This window comes from Chlamydotis macqueenii, chromosome 1, assembly GCF_036417535.1.
Source record: "Chlamydotis macqueenii isolate bChlMac1 chromosome 1, bChlMac1.mat, whole genome shotgun sequence".
Classification (NCBI taxonomy): domain Eukaryota; kingdom Metazoa; phylum Chordata; class Aves; order Otidiformes; family Otididae; genus Chlamydotis; species Chlamydotis macqueenii.
The window spans coordinates 64,464,685-64,487,214 of NC_141556.1; the positions used below are offsets into that span (position 1 = coordinate 64,464,685).

General features: G+C 42.8%; 1 protein-coding gene across 2 annotated transcripts in view; it reads left to right on the forward strand.

Moving 5' to 3' along the window:
* The window catches only part of CREB3L2 (cAMP responsive element binding protein 3 like 2), an 85,527-nt gene that overhangs the window by 46,375 nt on the left and 16,622 nt on the right, over positions 1-22,530 (forward strand). The window contains exons 3-8 of one of the 2 annotated variants that reach the window (XM_086754956.1): positions 14,289-14,455; positions 16,057-16,144; positions 17,966-18,144; positions 18,791-18,937; positions 20,568-20,626; positions 21,976-22,044. In XM_086754956.1, the coding sequence (XP_086611082.1) occupies positions 14,289-14,455; positions 16,057-16,144; positions 17,966-18,144; positions 18,791-18,937; positions 20,568-20,626; positions 21,976-22,044 (709 nt within the window). Of the gene's footprint in view, positions 1-14,288; positions 14,456-16,056; positions 16,145-17,962; positions 18,145-18,790; positions 18,938-20,567; positions 20,627-21,975; positions 22,045-22,530 lie in introns of both variants that reach the window. The other variant, XM_086754950.1, reaches the window with a different exon arrangement.

Sequence of the window (22,530 nt, forward strand, 5' to 3'; positions counted from 1 at the left end):
AGAAGGGCCAGAAATACCCTTGTTTCTATGTATCTGAATTTGTGGCTATTGGAGATAAATGGAGACTGATAAACCAAATAAGTCAAATGAGGACCACCATGAAATCTGAGTACTGTAGAGCATGACGTGTAAGGAAACGGCGAGGTGGATTTTGTTTGAGCTTCCGGAGAAAAGGCAAAGGGAAGATCTTACTACTGTCTATGGCTATCTGATGAAAGAGTGCAGAGAAGACAGGTAGCACAAGAGGTAATGACTGCAAGTTGCAAGAAAGGAAATTCCAGTTGGGTGTTAGGAAAATCATTTTCACCAGGGGAGCTGGTCAGATGTTTGAACAGGTGTCCAGAGAGGCCTTGAAGTCTTCAGCTTTGGAGATATTCAAATCTGAGCTAGACAAGGCCCTGAGCAACCTGTTCCAAATTGGCTGTACTCTGAATGATGAGTTGGGCAGGATGGTCCCCAGAGGTCCCTTTAAAGCTACATGATTTCAAGTTTATTAAAAACAAACAAACCTGCCTTTTAAACTACACTTACTTTTCTGGAGCTTCCTGGTATCCCGAAATGAAAATCAGATTATTTATATTTCTAAATACACATGTAGAAATATAACTTCAGCTGCTGCCCCAGTTGTAAAACCTGTCTTGTTGAAGTCCTAGGGTTTTTTTTTTTCCTTTTTAGAAAAAAAAAAAATCCCCATCAAAAAGTCATTGATAATCTTGTAAAGACATACTAATTGCAATTTTATAGATTCTGTGATTGTGGGAAATAGCAATGCATAGAAAATTATGAAAACCAACAGCATTTTTGAGCAGTTATCTTTAATTTGTCAGTTATAAGCATCTGGAGGGGAAAAAAGGGAAATGCAGGAATGGTGACAGAAGAATGGATCCAGCCTACTTGTTCTGGTGTGAAGATGCCTGTTGGCAGGCAGAGGAGTTAAGGTAAAAGCGAGTGGTTGGTGGAGCAGCAAGGCCATGAATATCTGGTAGCTATTAGGAATAATCACTAAGGCAGACTTTCACTCCTAATAATTGCTTTATGTCTTCAACATTGGTTTTACAGTGAAAAGCAGTACAGTACTAAGCTGCATTGCAGTAAAAGGGAGAGCGAGAGATCAGTGCTTATGTGTAAGCATTAGCAAGCTAAGCTGTTTATGAGGATCCACCAGGACGTGAGTTTGCGAAGGCTGCCAGTTTTGTAGTCCAAAGTGCTCTTTTAAAACAAGACGCGATCTGTTAGAGATTTCACAAGAGGACAACTAGCAAAACTTCTGAGAAAGCTTTTCAATGTGAGACAGGATTTTTGGAGATGATCTGGAAACATAATCTACATAAAACCTTGCAATTTTGTATTTCTGAACTGTTTTATATCAATATATTTAAATTAATATATACAGGAGATAAAACTTTAATTGTGGCAGGAGAAACAAGCATAAGAAACTTTGGAAAGCAAGCTTCTCTGGAAGTTAATAGGGAGAAGCTTCAAACTAGACTAAAAGTGAGGAGAGTTTCCTTAGGGAAAAAATCCTGAAGAAGTTCATACTGCTGAGACCACTGGGTAATTAATAGACCTCTAGTCAAAGGATGCTTTAAAAAGCCAAGAAACATTAACAAATGGGTTTAAAAATAGAAAATGAATGAAAGCAATTTTTCTTCTGTTCACTCTGCAGAGTATTTCATAACAGAGGCAGAGGAGTTGTTCTTGGTGTTTGGGATTTTATTTAATCTTAACCCTGGAATCACACTCACAACCTTTCAATACCTGTCGACTTCAAAACAGTGAAGCTCAGAGAAATACTTGAGGAAATTGCAGAATTACAGTTAACATGGCTGGCTGATAGATACTCAGAGGCATCACCCTGATGATTTTTCTGTCTGTGAGAGCCGAAGAGGGGGATTTTGTGGGTGGCAATGCTGAAGGGTTTGGCACTGAAGATTGAAAGCATCACTGTTTTTAGACAGTGGAAGTACACAGTGCTCCTGACAACTCTGAATGCTGATCCCCTTGGTGGAGTAAGGGGACAGCTACTGGCAACACCAGTCCTTTTGGGGAGCAGGAGGTACAGGGTGTGGAGGGGAAGGTCCACATGCTCCAGCACAATCTTCCACTGCCGTGGAACGAGGAGTGGTTTTGTGGAGTGGCACGGGCTGAAAAGTGAGGTTGGCAGAGGGGCTTATATAAAGCATGTGCAAAAAAACTTACATTCTCCAGATAACCACCCCACTGGGCAGATTGGTGAGCTCTTACAGCTGTCACATTTTCATATTTTATTTCCGTGGCAAGGCTTCGTGATCCTGCAGGACTAGGAATAGGAACAGGCTGGTGAGGAGGCTCGTGGTGCGAGGAGGAGGATGGCACAGAGCAGTTGAGCTGTGTTTGGATGCCATTTCAGAGCTTAGCCCTTAGCTCTAGAGGACTGAGGGCCTGGTGGTGTGCCCAAAGCACGTGGCAAACAGATTGTGTTCTCACTTTGCAGTGAAGTCAATAATGAGATTTCTTCTTGTAACTCTCTTAGCGCTTATCCCGGCGATGAGCGCTGGTGGGTTGTTTCCCAGGCTGTGCAGAAGTGCCACCCCCTCCTAGGCCAGTGAGTGATGATGAGCAGGCAAAGACAGAGAAAGTGCAAGGAGGGGGAAGACCCAGGATTTTCCAGGGCCATGCACCTTAGCCCAAATGGCTAGAGAATGCCTACTTGGAAATGGTGGCTGTTACGGGCCATACTGTCGCTGTCACACCAGCAGTTTACTCGGTTAGTGTGACCTGGACCTTCAGCAAAGGCAAGTTTTCCGGTGCCGTGTGCTAGCGTATATTGAGATGCAAGCTGGCTCCCCATGTCACTTCTAACTTGGTGCATGTTAATTGTGTAATGTTAATTGGCTACTTAGCCCTCGGGTGCTGTTTCTGTGCTGGGAATGGGCAGGTGGCTGCCAAGCCCTGTGCCGGCCCAGCCTGCCAGTGAGTCCTGCACCGCAGAGGGAGGCCGTCTGTGATGAGGAGGGATGGGGGTGGCTTGTACAACACAAGTCTGATGTCCTAAAGGGAAACATGCCTGCCTGCCTTTAAAAATAGCCTCAAAAATTGAGGTTTGCTTCCATGGTGACAGGCCTGTTGCAGAGGCAGGAGAGAGGAATTGGATTTTGGCAGTCATCTCCATCTGGTTCAATGGCACCCAACATCTCCAGATGTTTTTATCTGTGTATTCCCAGGTATGGAGTCCCAGTGCCCCAGGTTACAGGGAGGCTGAGAAAAAGGCCTGTCTTGTTTGGCACATGATCTTCAAGACAAGTTTAAGCCATTCAGTGTCCATTTCCATCTTTTTTTCCCTGCTGAGTTTCTGACAACCTTACTGAAAATGTTATTTAATGTTTCCTTTTGGCTTTTATGGTGGAGTGAATGATCGCGCTGACTCCTTAAGCATCTTCTTACCAACTGTTGCAGGGGAGCAGTTAACTTCTGCCGTGAGCCATTCTTATTGGCCACTGCCCAGCCATTACCACTATTTCTGCAACTGCTAAATTGACCTATTCATGTAATTGTAAACTTTTTTCAAAAGTTCCAGAAATGTAAACCTGGCAAATCCATAAGCTTGGATTTAACTCTTCTGAGGAGTCCTGTTGACCTCAAGGTGAGAACGCATTTAAGCATGCATACGATTAAGATCCCAACACTGGCTTTCCTCAGTTACTCATTCTCCTGACTTCACTGTATTGAGGGTAGTTCCCCAGCTTTGTGCAGAAGCGCTTTTCTGAATACTCAGAAAAGAATTCAGCTAGTGTGGGGTCTCTGAAGGCATCAGTCTCTAAATCTCCAGCCTATGAAAGCATTGGCAAGAGTAAGTATTTTGAAGCAGATGTGAGCAAGATGTCTGGCATTTAGATGTTTGTTTCCCTCCCCTGGAGAATCTAGTCTTATATTCAACTTTGCATAAATGTTTAAGACTAAAGGTACTAGAGAGATGTATAGACCTGACCTGTTTGCTTGCAGCTGGCTGATATGTGCTTTTTGTTTGCCTGAACTGGTGAATAAGTGGGGAGGGCCCCCGGAGGGCTCCGGGCTGTAACATGAAAAAGGAGGCTGCATCCCAGGCCCGGATGAGCTGCACTAGTTGCGCTGCCACTTCTCTCACAGCAGGTTTCCACTTTCTCGTTGTGAGCCCTGGGTTTTTTGAGACAACTGCAGAGTAGCTGTGGAGAAGCACAGTGGGTTGTTGCCAAGTGGAAAGTGCTTTTTGGAAGGAAATTAAGCATCTGAGAATAGGGCTGATGGATAAGAGAGACCTCTTGCTGCACATCAGGGCCTTTTGGGGCACAGGTCCACTTGTGATAGTTGTAAACAGTTAAAAAAAAAAAAAAAAGCTTTATTTTCTGTTACAGTTGGTGCATCTCTGTCTTCAGTTTTCCAGTCTCTGCAGCCATTTCGAAAAGAAGGGCTGTAAGACAGACAGCCAGGAGCAAGGCAAGACCTGAGTTTAAGGAGGGACTGCAGTTAGGCTCCTGGGTGACTTGAGATGCAAATGTAGGGTCCTTCCCTGCCCTCCGATGCTTCATCTTGTCAGACGTAGGCACAAACTTCAGGACAATGGCTGCTGCTGCCCCTTGTTTTGAATGTGTGAAATCCATAGGCGAGAACTGAGTACAAGTAATGCTGAGAGGCTGGTGTGCAGCAGGAGTGCGGAGGCAGAGGCTGCAGCATCTGTGTGGGGCTCTTCATCCTCTGGGATCAGCTCAAGCGATGTGAGTGGTTTACAGTGGGTGTGTGTTTGGTTTTTGTGTGTGTTTTTTGCTTTATGAGTATGGCAAGGCAGAGACATTGGACAAAAGTAGTTTGTAATGGTTTCTCTCCTCAAATGGTGGCCAGGTGGCTGGATGCGTTCCTTTCTCTGTCCCCCAAGGGCTCTACTTTTGAGACTAGTCTTGGTCCCCACCTGCCCCTGCTGTTCATGCTTTCCTGCTCAGGAATGCTTTGAAGTTACTCTTGGATTTGAAGTGACTTGCCTTGGCTAAAGGCTTGACAGAGTGATTGCAGAAATGGTGTGTTTCTATTTTACGTTTAGCTGTGCCAAAACTGTGACTGGCCCCAGAATACAACCTGTATTGTTGTTGGGGTATTTATTGCTGAGGTTATGTTTTCCTGTAGTGTGCTTTGATAACTTAAGTTTTCTTTTTGAACTCCAATTCCATCTCCCTACATGGTTTGAAAAAGAAAAACAAACAAACAAAAAAAAACCAAAACAAATAAGAAACCCAAAGCAAGCAAACAAAACCCTGAAAATCTTTGTATATGCCTCCCACTTCTCCAGGGCAAATAGCACTTCAGTGATAAATCCAGACCTCATCTCAGGCTGTGCTTTGTACAGGAAAATGCTTGCTTACGTCTGGAGTCCACAAACAGTAATCATGTCATAAGCTGTCTTTTCTCGTAGAGGCACCTATGGGCTTGAGACTCAGGGTGGTGTTCATACATTTTGTATGTATACATATATATACACATATAATATATATGTATAAGTCATAATATGCTTATTATGCATAGTGGCTTATAGATCCTGTTTTTATTTTCTTTTGTAGGCTATTTATAGAGAGAGATGCATTGTCCTGTTTCTGACAGTTTTTCTTCAAATACTGAGTCAGTGAAATGTGAACAGTGAAAATGGAACCTCCTCTGCGTTGACTTTAAAGAAAGTGGAACTAGACAAAGAAATTCACTTGTGTTTTGAAAAGATGCTGTCAAAGCCATACTGATAATTTTTGCGAGTACATTCCAATACAACTTTTTTCCTGTGTGGGTTTTTTATTTTTGTGTGTTTGTTTAAGAAATAGAGAGGAAGCTATTTGGTGGTGACAGCCTATATTTCATTTATTTTTGTGCAGAAGGGTAGCAGTCAGTCCTTGTCAGCATCTGCAGTTTCAAAGGATGAGAAGACTTTTGAACTTCTATACGTCCAAGGTCCAAAATCTCAGCAGGTCACTCTGAATCAAGCCTGTAGCTTCTACTTCAGCAGCAGCGTGCCTGAAAAAGATCAATTTAGATTTAGAGTTGGGCTTTTTGGTGATTACTTATGCTTATTGTTAATAATTGACAACTTTATTTGCAATAAGACCTCCTTTAGCTTCCAGTTCCACATACTAGATCTCTTTATGGCCTTTTTCCTTGCTGGGGTAGAGAATCATCTGCTCTCAGAAACCTATTTCCTGAGGTGTTTGTAGGCTGTGATTAAGTTCCGTCTTGATTTCTGCTTGGGTACAGTTTAAGTTAACTGCCCTTCTTTGGTGTTTCCCTGTGTGGGATATCTTCTGGACATTGAGCTATTCTTGCAGTTCCTTTCTAAACAAAGGAACATTTGCAGTTCTGTTTCAAAACTCTGTGTAAAGTGACCACAGGAGATGATTTCCCACGAATAGTTTCCCTAATGATGAATATTAGGGGAATACTCCTCCCACTTCCAGTCCTGCTGTTTCTGAAACCAGTGGTCTCAGCCTCTTTTAGCTGTAGTGTTGCACTGGGAGTTGATGCTTAGTTATTTGCTGCAAGCATCAAGTCCTTTTAACGTGTGTCAAAGCCCGATTGCTGCTGTAATGTGGATATGCCTTCCCGATATCCATATGGGGAGAAAAATTCGGAAGGGTGAGAGAGAACTGCTTTATTTCAACACAGTGCTCCTGTGGATAACTTTCACATATCTTAAAAAAAAACCAAAACAAAACAAAAAAAAAATCCCCTACATAGTTTTTTTTATGGGACATTTAATAGTATCAAGCGTTAAGGCTGTAAATCCAAGCTGTCATCTCAGTCTGTACCTCATTCCTGTAAATATAAAGAGTGATGCTATAAAAGTAACATTTTTTTTCTGCCTCTAAGCAAAATATTTAAAAACATCAGACTGTATCCCGGCTTACAGCTATGCTTGTGTAAAGTCTTCATCTGAAGAGAGGTTAGGGCAGGACCCGTAACCTTGAGACATCTCCTGGCTGGTTTTACATGACAAGATGATTCTCATGGAAAGCTGTCAAATTCTCTGCAGGAAGGAGGGTATTGACCCTGGTTCGTTTAGGTATAGGAGGAACAATGTGTTCTATCTTGTTTCTATCTTTATAACTTTGATAGCGGTACAAATAATCTGTGGGTTTTAGATGTGCCGCTCAAAGGGAGGGATGCAGGTACAACTGGTGATCCTTTGTTAGGCTACTTTTGATGTGATGTTGTGATGACTATATATTGCTGCCATTAATCTTTGCCCATTTGTTTAATTTTCCCTTCCTGGCACTTTGAAAAGGACCCCAACGTTTGGTAGTCAAACAGTGTGTCCTTTGTCGAGGCTTTGGTTTCGTTATTTGCGGTGGAAGTGTGTGTGCACACTGGGAGGAGGAAATGCCATCTGGAAAATCTGTAAGAGAAACTGTTTGTCGATCAATGTGGGCTCTCACCTCACGGAGGAGAGGGGGGTAGCGGCAGTGGTGTTGGAGTTCAGCATTTCAGGCATGATAAACAGGGCTTGTGTCTGCCAGGGGCTGTTACGTGAGCCCAGAGCTGGGCACTGGGGACGGTGCAAGCCGAGGGGGAAGACAAGGAAGCAATTATTTCTCCAGAAAGGTCCAACTTGCCTTTGGGAGGCTGGAAAGACTCAGACTGCAGAGCTGGGGATGCCGAACTTCCTGCAAGCTGCATGTCCAGCAGCATGCCCGTAATGCATGCGTCACCAGAGGCCCTTTTGCATTCACGGTGGGGTGTTTCTGCTGACAGAGAGCAAGTGGCTGTCTTCCCTACAGACAAGTTGTGGGCCTCCTCCATGAGGTGTTTTCCCCTTGCAGTTAGCTGGCTCCCGGTTTGCAGCTGTATTTCTGTGGTGCAGAGCTAGTGAGCACCCTGGGATCCTGCTGGTAGCTGTATGAGGTGGTGGCCTCAGAGGCAGGGTGCAGGCAAGGACCGAACACTTGTCCAAACTACAGCTTTGCAAACGTGTACCCTTGGTGCAGAGTCTGAGCCTGCATGTTGTCGTACATGGCACAGCCTTGCAGAAGCCGTGTGGGCTGTGCATCCAAGCCCTGTGGTTCAAGATGGCAGTACAAGGTCTGTCATGGACCAAAAGGAATTAGTTGAAGCCCTTTAGCTTAAATCTGTGACAGAGCTGAAGAAGGGGATAATTTAAATACACGTGGCTGGAGAACAGTTTGAGTCATTAGTGATCTTCTTGCATTACTCTGTCCAGAGATGTCTCTTCTGATAGCTGTGCAAAGCACTTTGACCAGTAGTCTGTTGTGGTCTCCTTAAGTCTGTGTATCTGTCATTCTCTGTTTTATCTGTTACTTGGACAGTGAACTTTGAGGAGGTGAGGATTGCCTCTTCATTCTGCTTCTGAAGATAAGGATATCCCTTGGTGCTTCTACAGGTCTTATTTGCAGGCTTGTTTCAAATGACATGCAGCGTGTACGTCTGTTTTCTGTACAGTTATGATCTGTAATGATGGAAAAAAACATGAAAATCATATTGTTTCTCTGAATGCTTGTATTCTCTCTACTCGGAAGGGGTAAGGGAGAAGATACAAAGTGCATCTCTAATTTTATTTATTTAAAAATACCCAGCAACTCTCTGATGCAACTTGGTTACCCATGCAAAAAAAAAAGAGATTTTCTCAGAAAAGAAGGTGGTATGTTGGACAAGATTGAAGAATTAATTGGATAGAGTAATGTTGGATAGAAATAATTTTAAAAAGGAAAGCAAAACTTGCTGGAAACTCTGATATTTAAAAAACCTACATAGTTGAAGTAAGCATTTTTGACCTTATTTTCCACTTTTCCTACCCTACCTTTCCATAATATTATATGGAACGAGGAAAGGAGCAGAATGTCGCAGTTTAGAGAAATATGAGTATCCTACAAAGCAGCACATGGTATTGTTAAGAGACTGCTTAATTTTTACTTATCAATATATAAATGTAGAGATATTAAAAAATATTTTTTAACAAACACAGAAGTAGTATGTATTAATTCTGCCATGTACAAACACAGCCCTTCTTGGTTGTGTGTTTTTTCCTGTAAGCCTAAATCACACAGACTGATTATTGCTACAGCTGTGATGCTTAGAGGAGCACTGAAATAATTTCTGTTGAAAACGATCATCCTAATGTATGTGGTGTGTAGCACAGAGAGAAGTTGACTTCGGTGTGTTGTGCACCCAAAGCCAAGCATTTGTGCATAACTCAGTCTTGTAATGGACTTGGAAGATCTTAAACTTTCATTGCATGAAATATTGCATAGCCTTTTCCCTTTTGGGTGTAGTGATCTGGAAAAAGGAAAGTGAAGATGGAAAATCTACTTGTGGTATGTTGGGTTGATCCTAGTAGCATTGTCTGTCTTAATGGACATCGAAATGGTGGATCCTGGGGCAGGATTAGGACCTCTGAAATAAAGACAGAGGACAGAAAGAGTTTGTTTGCTACTTGGTCACCCTGCTGTAGATGTGCGCAGTGTGCAGTGTGCACTTACAGTACTGAGGGAATTATGTCCCATTTTGAGCTTCCTCTTCTGCATTATCACATACACAGCATCTTAAAACACATCGCGTGTTGTATTGGGACCAAGCTGGACTCATAATGAGTGCAGCTGGGAAAGGAGAGGACGTGTTTAGAGTTTTTCCTGTCAGTGAGAAGTTTGCTCACTACACTGATTTAACTTAGTTTGACACTTTGTAAGGCTCCTGCAAGGTGGAAGATGCATGCATGCTTAAACAAGAGTCTGCAGGAAAAGTAGGACAAGCCTGATGACAAAAGCAGCACACGAATGCTCTCCAAAGAAATGTAATTTTAGTCTTGGACATAAAGATAAGATCTTGGATGCACGCGGCACAAACCCTGGGTTGCTGTGATTAATGAGTGTTTTGGATGCTTGATTTGAAACTCTGATGTTTAACTTGCAGAAGTGGCTGGACCTAAAAACTTAATGCATACTGTATTTTGATAAAGTGTAATAACAGTGCTGAATCATCTGAAAAATCCAATTCCAGTTGTCTGCAGTAGGCCGTTTTCAATTACTGGATACTTTTTTGCCTTAATCTCTCCATGGCTTACTTGAACGTTCAGGACCATTGCGGAAATTTATTTGGGTTGGTGAAGCATTTTGATTGTGCCCTAGGAGGGAGTTAAACAGAATTTGAATTGTATTTGGTAAAGGAGAGATGAGGCTGTGTATGAGACAATAACAAAACATGATATGGCTCCTCAGCTGGGGGAGCGCCATGCATTCTTCATGTTGGGTAAGGCACAGATTCTACAGAGAAATTGATCGCATTATTAAAACATTCCTATTTTTAGATGTGTATAATGTGCAAAAGTACACTGAGTTGAACCTTCATAGGTATTGTTTAATACCTAGGTGCTTTGCAATGTCGATGTTCAGTTAACACAGTGCACATGTGGAATTTAACAGTGCTAGTGTGTCACACGTAGAAGTGTTAACTGGGATTTTTCTAAGTACTGTGTAGACTCCTTAAATGACATATTTCCTGTGTCAAAATGCCTAGCATTCATGGACTTATGAAAGGGTAGGTGAAGGGGAGTGCTTCTCATCTAGAAAGTCATTGCATGATAGAGCTCTGAAGTTCATAGGATTTTGAAGCTTGAGAAGATATTTATAACAGCCGAAGTGACAATCTTTAGGATGTGGGTTTTCCTAGCCATTTGAATAGCTAAATCTCTTGTTCAGGTGTTCTCTTTGTATCTGAACAGTTTGCAGTGTATTTTGTCTCACCTTAGCAATACAGTGTTGCCCTATTAATATCCATCTAGTATACTGTCACCAAGATAATTTTCTCAGCGTTTCATATTGGACTCTGTCTCAGTTGTTCGTGTATACCTCCTGGATCATGTCAAATATAAATGCATTCATCTTCAATTTCTTGACAGTAGTCATCTGCTCTTTCCACAGCATGTCTTGCTTGGTTTTGGAGAAGACAACTCCCTTCTCCTCCAGTGGGTCCGTTGAGTCAGCCTCCATTGCTCTTTCATTTCAATATTTCACTTGCACCTTCTTGCTTGTTCTCATTATTCCATGAGACCTCTCGTAATTCTTAATACCCCTCTATCAGAAATACTGTTGTCTTGGAGGGTGTGCCATGGCTCTCAGTATGACCAGTATTCTGTAGCTTGCTCAATTTTTCCCCTGTTTGCCTAGATTTGTCTGATTTTGTGCAGCATTCTCACTGGGGCAATGGCTGCCACTTTGTTCAGCTAGTATAGTGCTTAGAGTAGACTGAGGTGCTTAGGGGCTGTTACAAGAATAAATTAGGAATGATTTTCTGATAATGTCACCCACTGTGCTCAGGAAAAAGGGGAGTGGGAAACAAGCTTGCAGCTGTCTTAGAGCAGAGGAGAGGTGGTTAGTGACTTCAGAAGCTGCAGCGTGTCAGAAGAAAGTAAATTGTTGCACAGCACTGACTGTGATAGTGAATGCATAACAGGGGCTTGGAAAAAGTGGGGAGAGAGGAGTATCAGGGTGGGATTTGACCGTGTGTTGCCCCATCCCTTTCTTTCACAGAGTTGTTCATCTGGAATAACAGCTGTCACCGTGCATCATAAGAGGCAGTGTCAAAGAAGTGTGAGATGCAGTTCTTCAAAGTTACCTCAGTGTTAAATGTAGCTATCACTGAAAACCATCCATAACCCTACAAACTGGTTAGACTGGCTTTAAAGCCTAGAATAACTCCTAGCAGTTTGTGCGGGTCTGAGTGGTGATGGCAGGGATGTCAGTTTAATCGGCAGAGTCAGGTTCCAGAGGAGTAAAATGACTGGCTGAAGGCCAACATATCTTGCTGTCTTACAGCAGCTGAATCTTCCTGATGAGTCTGAGGATTAGAGGTGATAAACATCACAAAGTGCAGCCTTAGAGGACATGCCCTGTTTTGCTGGGCACCCAGGGCTAGATTTTTCTTCTACTCGTGTGACAATACAAATCTTAGAAAGTTCAGGGCTAATGACTTGGTTTAGTGATAGCTCTCGTAGCTTCCCCTCCCAAAGGGAGTCTGCAGTAGATCACAGATGATAGCACTGCCACTGCGTAGCTCGACCCAGAGGTGCGGGAGGCAGCAATTGGAGGCTCTGCACAACACGATGTGGGGGAGACTTTGGCAGAAGTTATCCAAACCAGCATTTGAAAGTTGCGTTTGCCAAGGCATTCTGGATTTCCAGGCAAAAATACCACTTTAAAGCTGTTATCTGAATGATCCACACACAGCAAGCTAGAAGTTCATGGATCCACTTAATATTTCACTGCAGTCAGCAGGCAGGGAGCTGCGCTTCCATGTTTGTGAGTAGAGAAGCTCAGGGAGGGTTGAAAGAGAGCAATGTCCTCTCTCCTGAGTTAATATTTAGACAATGCTACCTCTTTTTTTTCATAAATACTTCTATTTTTGTATTTCTGCATTTCCCAGAAAGCTTTGGGAGTAAGCCCTCCAGAAACTTAAATATGGTGTTTAGCCTTTGCTGTACAGTTACTTCTCTTGGCAGAGCTGGGCTCCTTGTTCTTGAGCTTCTGATTACAAGATCTATATTTTTCATTTTTAATTCCTTGGTGTGTCTTTACTCAAATTACCTCCTTCCTTGCCAGCGGTGGAGGTTAGGTCCCACCACAAAGTAATTACTAGCACTGGAGATGTACATATTTCTCCCCTCTGCCAGTCACCCAGCTTCTGCCTGGTGCCTGTGTGCCATCCGCGTGTGTGGTCTCACTAGCAAGGGCAGGCAGCAGCCAGAGGGGCAGTAAGCCCACTCTTATTTTTGTTACCTGTTTGCAGCTCAACTCTGTTGACACCTCACCAGCTTGATATGTTCAGATGTGGGAAGGGTCTTTTGTCAGCCTTACAGGCTGCTGGTGGCACAGCCACAGCACCCTGGCTGCCTCCCACGGCGCTCATGCAGCGTGCAGTTCATTCGAAGCTCTGTTGCTGTTTACTAGCCATACTGTGTACGTACTTGCTCTGTGCTTTAATTCCGTATATACAGTAAGTACTCTATATGAAGGCAGGAGGAAGCTTTGAAAGAAACATCAACACTTTCTTCTCTTATGTATATTTGGCCTCAGATTCCAGCTGCTCGATTTATGGACGTGCTTCTTGCATCTGCTGGCAAGTTGTGGTAGAGGACTGTGCTGTATGCTGTTGGGATGTAGTACAGCTGGTGCAGGATGCTCTCCTGAGGGAGAAAAGAACTTCTGTGACTGAACTGTGGCAATAGGAATGGGAATTTTTTAAGGCAGAATTGCAGCTGCTAAAAAGGGGGGCGGGGGGGTGGCTGGTATTTGTTTGGGGTTTTTTTTTTTTGTTTTTGTTTTTTGGTGTTTTTTGGTTGTGTTTTTTTTTGAGTGGTATTGTTAATAGCCTCGTGGAGTTGTTTTAAAGGTTGAGTCCTTTCAAGTTCTTGATCCTTTATCGTACTTTAGACCTGGGAGAGTAAGTCCCTTTTCAGCAAGCCAAACAGTGGCAGCCTCATGAATGGAAATGGGGAGCTACCAACTTACCATACCAGCCTTCTTCCACTTCTTGACAGTGCAAGGCAAACCTTTCAGTTTTGTCCAGTGAAGAGTTATATGGCTTTCTCCTGATTAGTGAGCTTGCGGTAAGTGGGGCTAGGGGACAATTCTGCCAACGTGTGATGCACATTTCGTTGCTGCCAGTCAATATATGCATCCTGTCCTGTGACTTCCAGAGGCTCTGGGAAGAAAATTAGCATGATCACCATGACACTGGTGCTCCTGTGAAATCATCAAAGCCTTTATCCTCTTTTGTACTTAATAAATGAATCCTTGGGGAAAAAAAATTGAAATTGAGAGTGTGAAAAATCCTTTGTTCTTAAAAGTATAATATCACCACTATGGCTATTTGATGACTGCAAACAGTAGAAGGAGCAGAAATCTGTCTAAATGCTACCTCTACAAGGAGGAATAAAACAGTCAGCAGGCATTGGCATGTGTAGGACATGGCTCCCTGGATGCTTTACTCAATGGCTTGTTTAGTCTTGTTCTGCTATGTGTTAGCAGCTTTCGGCAAAAGTACAGTGATTAGTGCTCTGTGTCTTTCCTCGCTGCTCCTCTCTGTATCCTGGGGCTAGGATTAGGTTACAGCCCTGAGATGGCACGGTTGTCTGCATTGACTGGGAACTGAATAGTAAGGGCAGTGTGTTGTTGATAGACTGAAATGCCTTCTGTGTTTGTTTCCCTTCTCTGGAGGAGGGATGACATTATTTTCATTTGTAGTCTTTCTGTCTCTGACCTAAACATGTGGTGTCCAATTTCCTTCCCTGGCAGGTGACCTGGAAAATGAGGAATGGTGTCTGGGTACAGAGCTGACTCCAGCAGCAATAAAGACTGAGCCAGCCTTGTGTGAGACGTCAGGCCTTGCTCCTTCAGTGAGTCTCACTGTCACAGCCATGTCGCTGGAGGGGGAACAACCTGAGCTACAGACAGATGCCCTGGTACATGCAGACTTTCTGTTTTCGCTACACAATTAGCTACAGATTCTCCTAAGACTTTGCATACCAGTGTAGCCTCTTTGGTGCCAAAGGTTGTCAATTCAGGGTGTTTAATGTTTTTTGGTTTTGTTTTTTTTTTTTAATATTTGCTGGTGTCCCACTGCTGCTGTAAGAGCTTGTGTTTCAAAACACTTATCTGCATCTTCAGTGTTAGTGGTTAGATGCACAGCTTTCTCTTCTATGCTAACCCCAAAGTCTGGGGCTCATGTATGTTTAAAAATATTAAAACAGTTTCTAATTAATCAATCCCTCCTGAACTCTCTAACCTATTTGCCCTGTCAAGCCTGTGACAAGCTAAGTGTCTTCCATAATAACTTGCTTTAGTGCTGCTGTGCCTTCCCCTAATCAAGACTCCTTGTTTGAAACAACTGGAGAGTTTCCTCATTTGCCTAAGTCACTTTTGCCAGATCTATGAAGCTTTGACATTTCGAGCTGCTACTGCTTCCACGCCAACCTGCCTCGTAAGGAGTATTTGTGATGCCTTTCTAACCACAGCTGGAGCAGCCAGTAGGCATTCTCAAAGGCTTAGTTAGGCTGTGGTTGAGTTAAGGAGAATGAACTACAGCAGCTGATGACTCACCAGAGTCCCCTGTCAATGGAGGAAGAAGCATGACTGTTCTCAGTCTCCAGGGTGCAATGTCAGTCCGGGCCGGGTGGAGTTAGTATATACTGAAAAGAAATATTTCCACTTGGATGTGGATCAGAAATATGTGCAACAGAAATTATTTTATGAGCAACTGAAAAAATTAAACAGAAGTTTCCCATAATCCCCTTATAATCTGAATGTGCTATCCCCAGGACATAGTCCTGCTGTAGCCTGGCATGCCATGATTTGCAGAGTATGTTGGGATTAGCTGGTGGCTCATTACCATTGCGTGAATTAGCTACACAGATTATGGAGAGAGATCTTGGCTGCAATGAGCATGCTGACTGGCCTTCTCAAGCCTGGGACTGTAGCATTCAGGCAGACTCTGGGCAACAGCTTGGCAGCCTGGTGCCTCAGCCCTGTCAATAGGGCAAGCCAGATGTCTTCCAGACTTCAATCAGCTGTGACTGTCTCTTTTCCTGCTCCTCCGCACCATGAAATGAACTTGGGTCTGATAATTTGATGCTCAGTGACTGGCACCTTGCTCTTGCTCCCAGATGACAATGATCTTGGATAGACTTTCCCCCACTGCCAGGAGTGTTTCTGTCTCTGCTCAAACAGACTGTGCGGTCCAGCAAATCCTAGCAGCAGCTCTGTTGCTAAGAGAAGTAATTTGAGTGGGCTGCATGCTAGCTTTCAGTCTGAAATGTCATCTCTGAGGCGTAATCTTTTATTTAGCTAAATATAGTAGTAAGAAAAGCCACAGTGGGAGTAGTCAGGGCAGTATTCTCTGTAGCCTGGTTTAGCAAACTGTGTGAAGCAGCTAAAGCTTTGCCTGTAGCAGAGCAGGAGGAGAAGGAAACCTTTCCATTTATGGAGAAGTCATCCCTGTATTCTTCTATTAAGATTCTTCAGATGTGTGCTTTGGGTCTTCATGCTGTTAATTTCTCTTTTGTAGATGAAACCACTCAGCCAGAAAGTTCTTCCAGAGATTAAATTGGAGCCCCATGAAGTGGATCAGTTCCTGAACCTCTCTTCTAAGGAAGGTCTGTTAATTACCAACCCAAAATGCAGGGGGAGGTGACCAGAATGCACAATGAATGTACTTTACCCTGATTAAATATTTGACTTCCTTGTTCACCATGTTAATCTTTAGGCTGAAGCTGTTGCCTTCTAGGGATTCAACTGAGGCTGCTGAAGATACAGCTTCTCTCCAACCCATTTATGTGTTTTTCTTTTTTGTTTTTCTTTTTTTTTTTTTTTAACTTGCTCATCACAAAGAGAATGATTCCTTTTGTATTAACAATTGTACAGTTGCTAGAGGGAACTTGAATCCTTAAAGTACAGGATTATTTAGGCTACAAGAGAAATGAATTTGAGGGGACTTAACCAAGGCATAGAAAGCATGAAGAGCGTAAGTGGAAACTTTACCATTTTAACCTCTGATACAAAGGCAAGGATGTGAGGTTTATATGCAATTAAAAGTTAGGTGTATCTGTTTGTAGCATGTTAGTTTTAGTAGCATTTTTAAGAACCACCAAGATCCCTTTACATTAATCTATAAATGAGGAAGGAGGAACAGTGATCCCTACCATGAAAGTTAAACACATTTTAGTGGCACATGATATGTTAACCCAAGGAAAGTTTGAAAGAACCAAATATTTGGGCTAAAATTTGAGCAGAAAACTGCATCTCAATGAGGAACACTTGATATTCTGTAAGTGAATTCATTTGTGTAGGTAAGTAGAAGGGAGAGAAGCGAATGATGTAGCAGGTAGAAAAAGGGAGGCTGTCTCTCAACTCAGAGCATAGATTTGACTTCTCAATTTGTGGGATTAAGGGTTTTGCTGTTTTTCAAGTGTATATCTTCTTCTGGCAACTACTGGAGTTAAGATGCTAGAAAAAAAAGAGCTCATGTATAATAGCTTTTTTTTTTTGGTTGCTATTTTTCTCCCTTCCTCTTCCACCATCTGTTTGATCTTTCCAACTCAAATTTACAAAGTGCAACAGAAGTGGAAGATGGCAAATTCAGCCCAGTACCTTCCTACTCCCTACTTCATTGCTGTAAATTTATCTCAGAGAAAAAATGAGTTAGTTGTGGCTGATTTGGACATGTAATTGTCCATGTAATGTAAGTAGGTGAGGCATTACCCTGTTTCTCTTGGTCCAAACCCATTTGGTAACAGGCAGCACCTTGCTTGCCAATTCTAGCACAGGTTCTTTTGGCTGCAAGTGGAAGTTAACTTATGGCCCTGGATAGCACACTGTGAGCGAGGTTCCTGTGGTGGTTGCCTATGCTGCTCCTGCTCCATCAGTCCATTAAAGCCTTCACTGTCACTAGGTTGTCACTTCACCCCAGTTGTGCCAAACCAGACCCTTAGGAGGCAGATTATTTCTCTCCTCCCTGTTCATGTAACACTTTGGACGTGATCCCTTCTCTTGAAAAATACTGGCAATTTATTTAATCCACAGCAAAGTTAGGAAAGACTATGGTTTTTGGAGAGAAAGCATGCTGACTCAGAGCCGCTCTGTTAATGTGGTTTCCCAGAGACAGGGGACTTGTACCAGAGTGTTATACTTAAACCTCAAAGCATTTGGAGAAGAAGCTGAAGCATAGCTAGAAATGACTGGAACATATGCGCAGAGCCCTGTTTTGTCTGTTGAACCTAAAGATAGCTGCTGCATTTCATTCCTCCTTTGGAGACCTGCATGCTCTGAAAATCTTCCAAGTTGCCATTTTTGCTTGATCCATTTTTTAGCAGACAGTCCTAGTCTTGGAAACTGAGTGGTGGTGGTGGCGGCTCTAGTGGAGATTTAAATTAGCAGCTCAAAACCTTGTGTTATATGTCTGTCTTGCCATTTAGCAGTGGATCCCCTGCATTTGCCTCCAACCCCTCCCAGCAGCCATGGCAGTGACTCTGAAGGAGGGCAGAGCCCGGCTAGATCTCTCCCTCCTTCAAGCCCAATCCAGCTACAAGCCACGGCTAAAGTGACATCGCGCACAGCTTCAGCGCTCTCCAATTCCCCTCTCCTGACTGCACCACATGTAAGTTCGGCTGACTTTTTCCAGCATCTATCTATCTGTCTTTTTCCTTTCCCTTTTTTTTTTAAATTACTGGTTTTGCCATGGATTTGCTAACTTTCTGTTGTTCTTTAGATGAATCAATCTCTGGTCAAAACTGCAGATCCAGTAATTCTTGCTCACTGGTCTGTTCTGTTCCCACAGAGAACAGTGTGTGCCTCTCCTCTAAGTTGAGACAGGGTTCAACAGGGTTATTAGTGGATTGTGTTTTGCATCACAGCCCAGCCCTGCTGGGTTAACCTGTCCCTGGTAGATCTGCATCTGTCCTCTTGTCTTTTCAAATACAAGTGGTGATCATTAGGGAGGGATTTTCAGTAGTGCTTCTCATTTGTCTCTCTGAACCAAAGCAAGCTTCACTGTTGGCCTCAGTGTGTGCAGAGCTGGGCCGAGAACAACTGTTTGAGGGAATCCTGTCCAAAAGGTTCAGCCTCTGAATGGAAGCTCTCTAAAGGGTCTTCCCCTTCCACGTATTCCCAATTGCAAGAGGTTGCTGTGTTAGTAGGCATAGTGCTCTCATAAGTGGGAGAGCTGTTGCCTCCCTTCCCTAACAAGCTTTTCTCTAGGGCTGTGTATTTACTGTTATATTATTTCATTTCTGTGACACTTGCAGAAATTACAGGGGACTGGCCCACTCATCTTAACTGAGGAGGAGAAGAGGACACTGATAGCAGAGGGCTACCCAATCCCTACCAAACTGCCCCTGACAAAAGCAGAGGAGAAAGTGCTGAAGAAAATCCGCAGGAAAATAAAGAACAAGGTAAATGTTATTAGCTTTGCTGGGTAGTTCCCACTCATCCTTCATTTAAAAAAATGCTGCAACAATTATGCAGTAATGGTCTGTGGTACTGTTGAATACTGTAAGATGTCTTTTAATAAAGAGTTTTTATTTGTTCCTAAACACATCCATCAAATTGTCTGTCACTGTGACAGTGTGCCTCTCTCTAGGTATTTACCTGAACAATAAGAGTATTTAGCAAGCAAGGTATCAAGTTGCTGTTACTTGGCTCCATTTTAAAAACAGTGCAAGCCTACCCTTATGGTAGGCAAAGAGCTCTGTAATCTTTCAATGGTGATGAAGGTGTTCTTTTCCACTGTTACATGTTTTAAAATCTGACTGTATATTTCAGTGTCCTGGTCTTTTGATCACCGAATTCCATGACCTTTAACTGAATGGTTGAGATGAAGACTGTGAAATGCTCTACAAGTCTTTCTTCCAACGTGGGGAAGAGCATAGTAAGAGTTTAGTGATAGGGAGGAAAGCTTCCCCCCTCTCCGTCATGGCCAGCTTATTTGTTCTAAAGGATATCAGCACATCTTTGAAGGTTTAATGCATTATGTTATTGCAGATAGAGGTGTAAATTTGCCCACAATGAATTGGAATTTGGTCTTGTAATACATTTTTTTCAAAATTTTTTGTAAGTGACCTTGTGCCTTTTATGTACCACTTTGACATAATCAGTGGCATTTATATTGGAGGGGATCTCTGGAGGTACTTTGGTCCAACTCCTTCTTTGAAAGCAGGATCAGTTTAGAGTAAGTTGCTCAGGGGCTTGTCCAGTCATGTTTCATTGCCTCAAAGGGTGATGAGTCCCGAGCATCTCTGGGCAACCTGTTCCCATATTAGGCCACTCTTGTGGTAAAAAGAGGACTCTGCCATCATCTTTGCTACACAAGATATTTGAACACAGCAATAAGATTCCCTCCTTAGCCTTCTCTTCTTAAATCTGAACAAACCCAACTTTCTCTACCTTTACCGATTTGTCATGTGCTCATGCACACTTACTATAGCAGTGGTCCTCCTCTGGACTTGCTTCTGTACATCCAAAGTATTTATTTCAGAGCCACAAACTGTACACTGTACTCAACTGTGGTCTTCCAAGCACTGAATAGAGGAGTAGAACCACTTCTCTTGACCTGCTAGCTATAGTCTTGTTAATGCAGACCCAGATCTAGTTGGCCGCCTTTGCTACGGGAGCGTATGGTTGACTTAGGTTTGACTTGTTTGTTCATCAGGACATGCAAGTCTTTTTCTACAAAGCTGCTTTCTAGCACATACATGGGTTCTTCCTCTCCCAGATCAGGGCATTGTCCTGGGAACATCGTTTAGCATTTGTCTTGGGATGTTCTCTCCAGATGAATCTGATTTCTTTTGAAAGTTAGCTCTGTAAGAGCAAGGAATGATTTTTTTTCCTACTGCTGAGAGGAGCAGTCTCGCTTCAGGATGTGGAAACAGACCAAGTCAGTGCTTTGCTTACCAGGAATAGAAATGAGAACAGCACGATGGCTTGAATCTAATAATATCAGGGCTTTTTAACCAGTTTATGAATTCATCTCTGATGCTTTTTTTTATATGCAAATATTTGGTATTTTTCTTCCTTTTTCCTTAGATCTCTGCCCAGGAAAGCAGAAGAAAAAAGAAAGAATACATGGACAGTCTGGAAAAAAAGTAAGCCAGCCTCCTTCCTGTTTCAAGTGGGCCAATAGCACTAGTTGCTGGACTGGGAAGGGATCCAGCTGTTGATGCTGGGATTGTTTCGTGCCAGCTGCCACCTCGTGGCTGTGCCTGCGAAAAGGCCCGTTTTCTAGCTTCTCCTTATAAGTGTGCTGCGGTGCTGTATTCCTAACTGTCTCTACCTCCAGCACGTTGCTAACATGCCGAGAAAGGCTTTAGACCTGAAATAAGGGAAGACCCACCTGCTGTCAGCTTCTCCCTCGTGCAAATCTGTTGGCCTAGTGAGCAGGCAGTGTCCAGGGAAAGGTGGATTCAGAGTGAACATATTCTGTCTTCTAGTGCAGATGGAGACAGAAATAGGAAGTGGGTGAGTCAAGACTGCCTGGGAAAATAAGCACGACTTAGGAAAACAACATGTGACCCATCAACTTCCTTTAGCTAGGAGCCAAACCACCAGTTAGTGATTTATATCCCAAGTTAATCTTTCTTCCAGCAGACAGGTATTCTAGTGTTTCTCTTACGCACTTCACCAGATGGATCAGTTAAACCCCTTGTACCGTCTTGGTGATATCCTTGATGTAATTTTGGTTTTTTTTTCTTATCTCTTTATGGGTGAGTCTTGCTTTCTCAGAATTGCTCTTATGAAATTCCACCATATGCATACAGATATCAAAGCTATTTCCTTTTATGTTTTTCCTCTTGAAGCTATTCCATCTGGTCATGTTTGTCTTTTTAGGAGTCCTGTATTTTCACTTTGACCTCTTATGTGGCATGTCACATGATAACCAACTTTAGTTTAGGGGGTTTCCAGCAGCAGTGTGGAAATTAGCACGCTCTTGGAAATGAGTCCTCCTGGCTTATTAACCTCCCTAAACTTGAAATTTGAGGATCTGATTTCAGAAGTGTGGCACTTGCTAAATTGCTTGGTGCCTCATCCTAGCAATGAAATGCACACATTGAACAGCTTTGCACAAAATACTTGCTAATAATATAAATATAGCGTGTTCTGTGAGTTTTAAAGTGTCTGTCCTATGGCCTGATGCACAGAGAAAATCTGAGCAGGGTCTTTGCTGTTGCTATTTCCAGGAGCAAAAAGTAGTTGCAGCCCATCCTGAATGAACTGCACCTGTTGGGATGTAGTTGAGCACTTTAAGCAGGTGCTCCACAGCTAGTAGTATCTTCTGCAATGACTTTTACACCATGAAGTGTGATTAAAGATTATGACTAAAGTTCATTGGTGTAACTTTTCATTAAATGTAGACAAGATCATAGAGCTCTCTGTGAAAGCAAGTTTAATAAGTGACCGATTTTTTTACATTCCTCTTTCTTTGTGCTGTTTCCAGAGTTGAGAATTGTTCAAATGAAAATAGTGAGCTGCGTAAGAAGGTTGAGGTCCTGGAGAATACTAACAGGTAAGGTACAAAGGGAATAAAACAAAACTTTAGCGTGATATTACAGTGAAAAGTGAAACTTTGGAAGTTAAGGGATCAATTGATGTGTGAAGAATATCTGTATCTGATCTGGTTAATGTCTAAGAAAAATGAGGAAGGCCAGTTATCGTGACTGCAGTGTGATGTAAGGATACCAGGTCTTAAACTGTCTCTCTATCCTGTCATAGGCTTTAAAAACCTTTTAGCACTCTTCTTTGAGTTCTTCCACTACCCAAGGAAACGTGATTCATGATACTTAACAAACAAAAACTACAGCCCAACTCTCCAAATTGTCTTTATTTAGTGAAAGACTGTTTTGACAGGAGACCTTGACCTGAAGCATGACACTTCCAGAAATTACAGTACCGAAGCTCAAGAGTCATTATTAGTTTCTTCCAGGGTACTAGATGTCAGTGCAATTCTTGTGCATCCTTCTAACCATCTCACACCCCAGAATTTCCTTCTTTT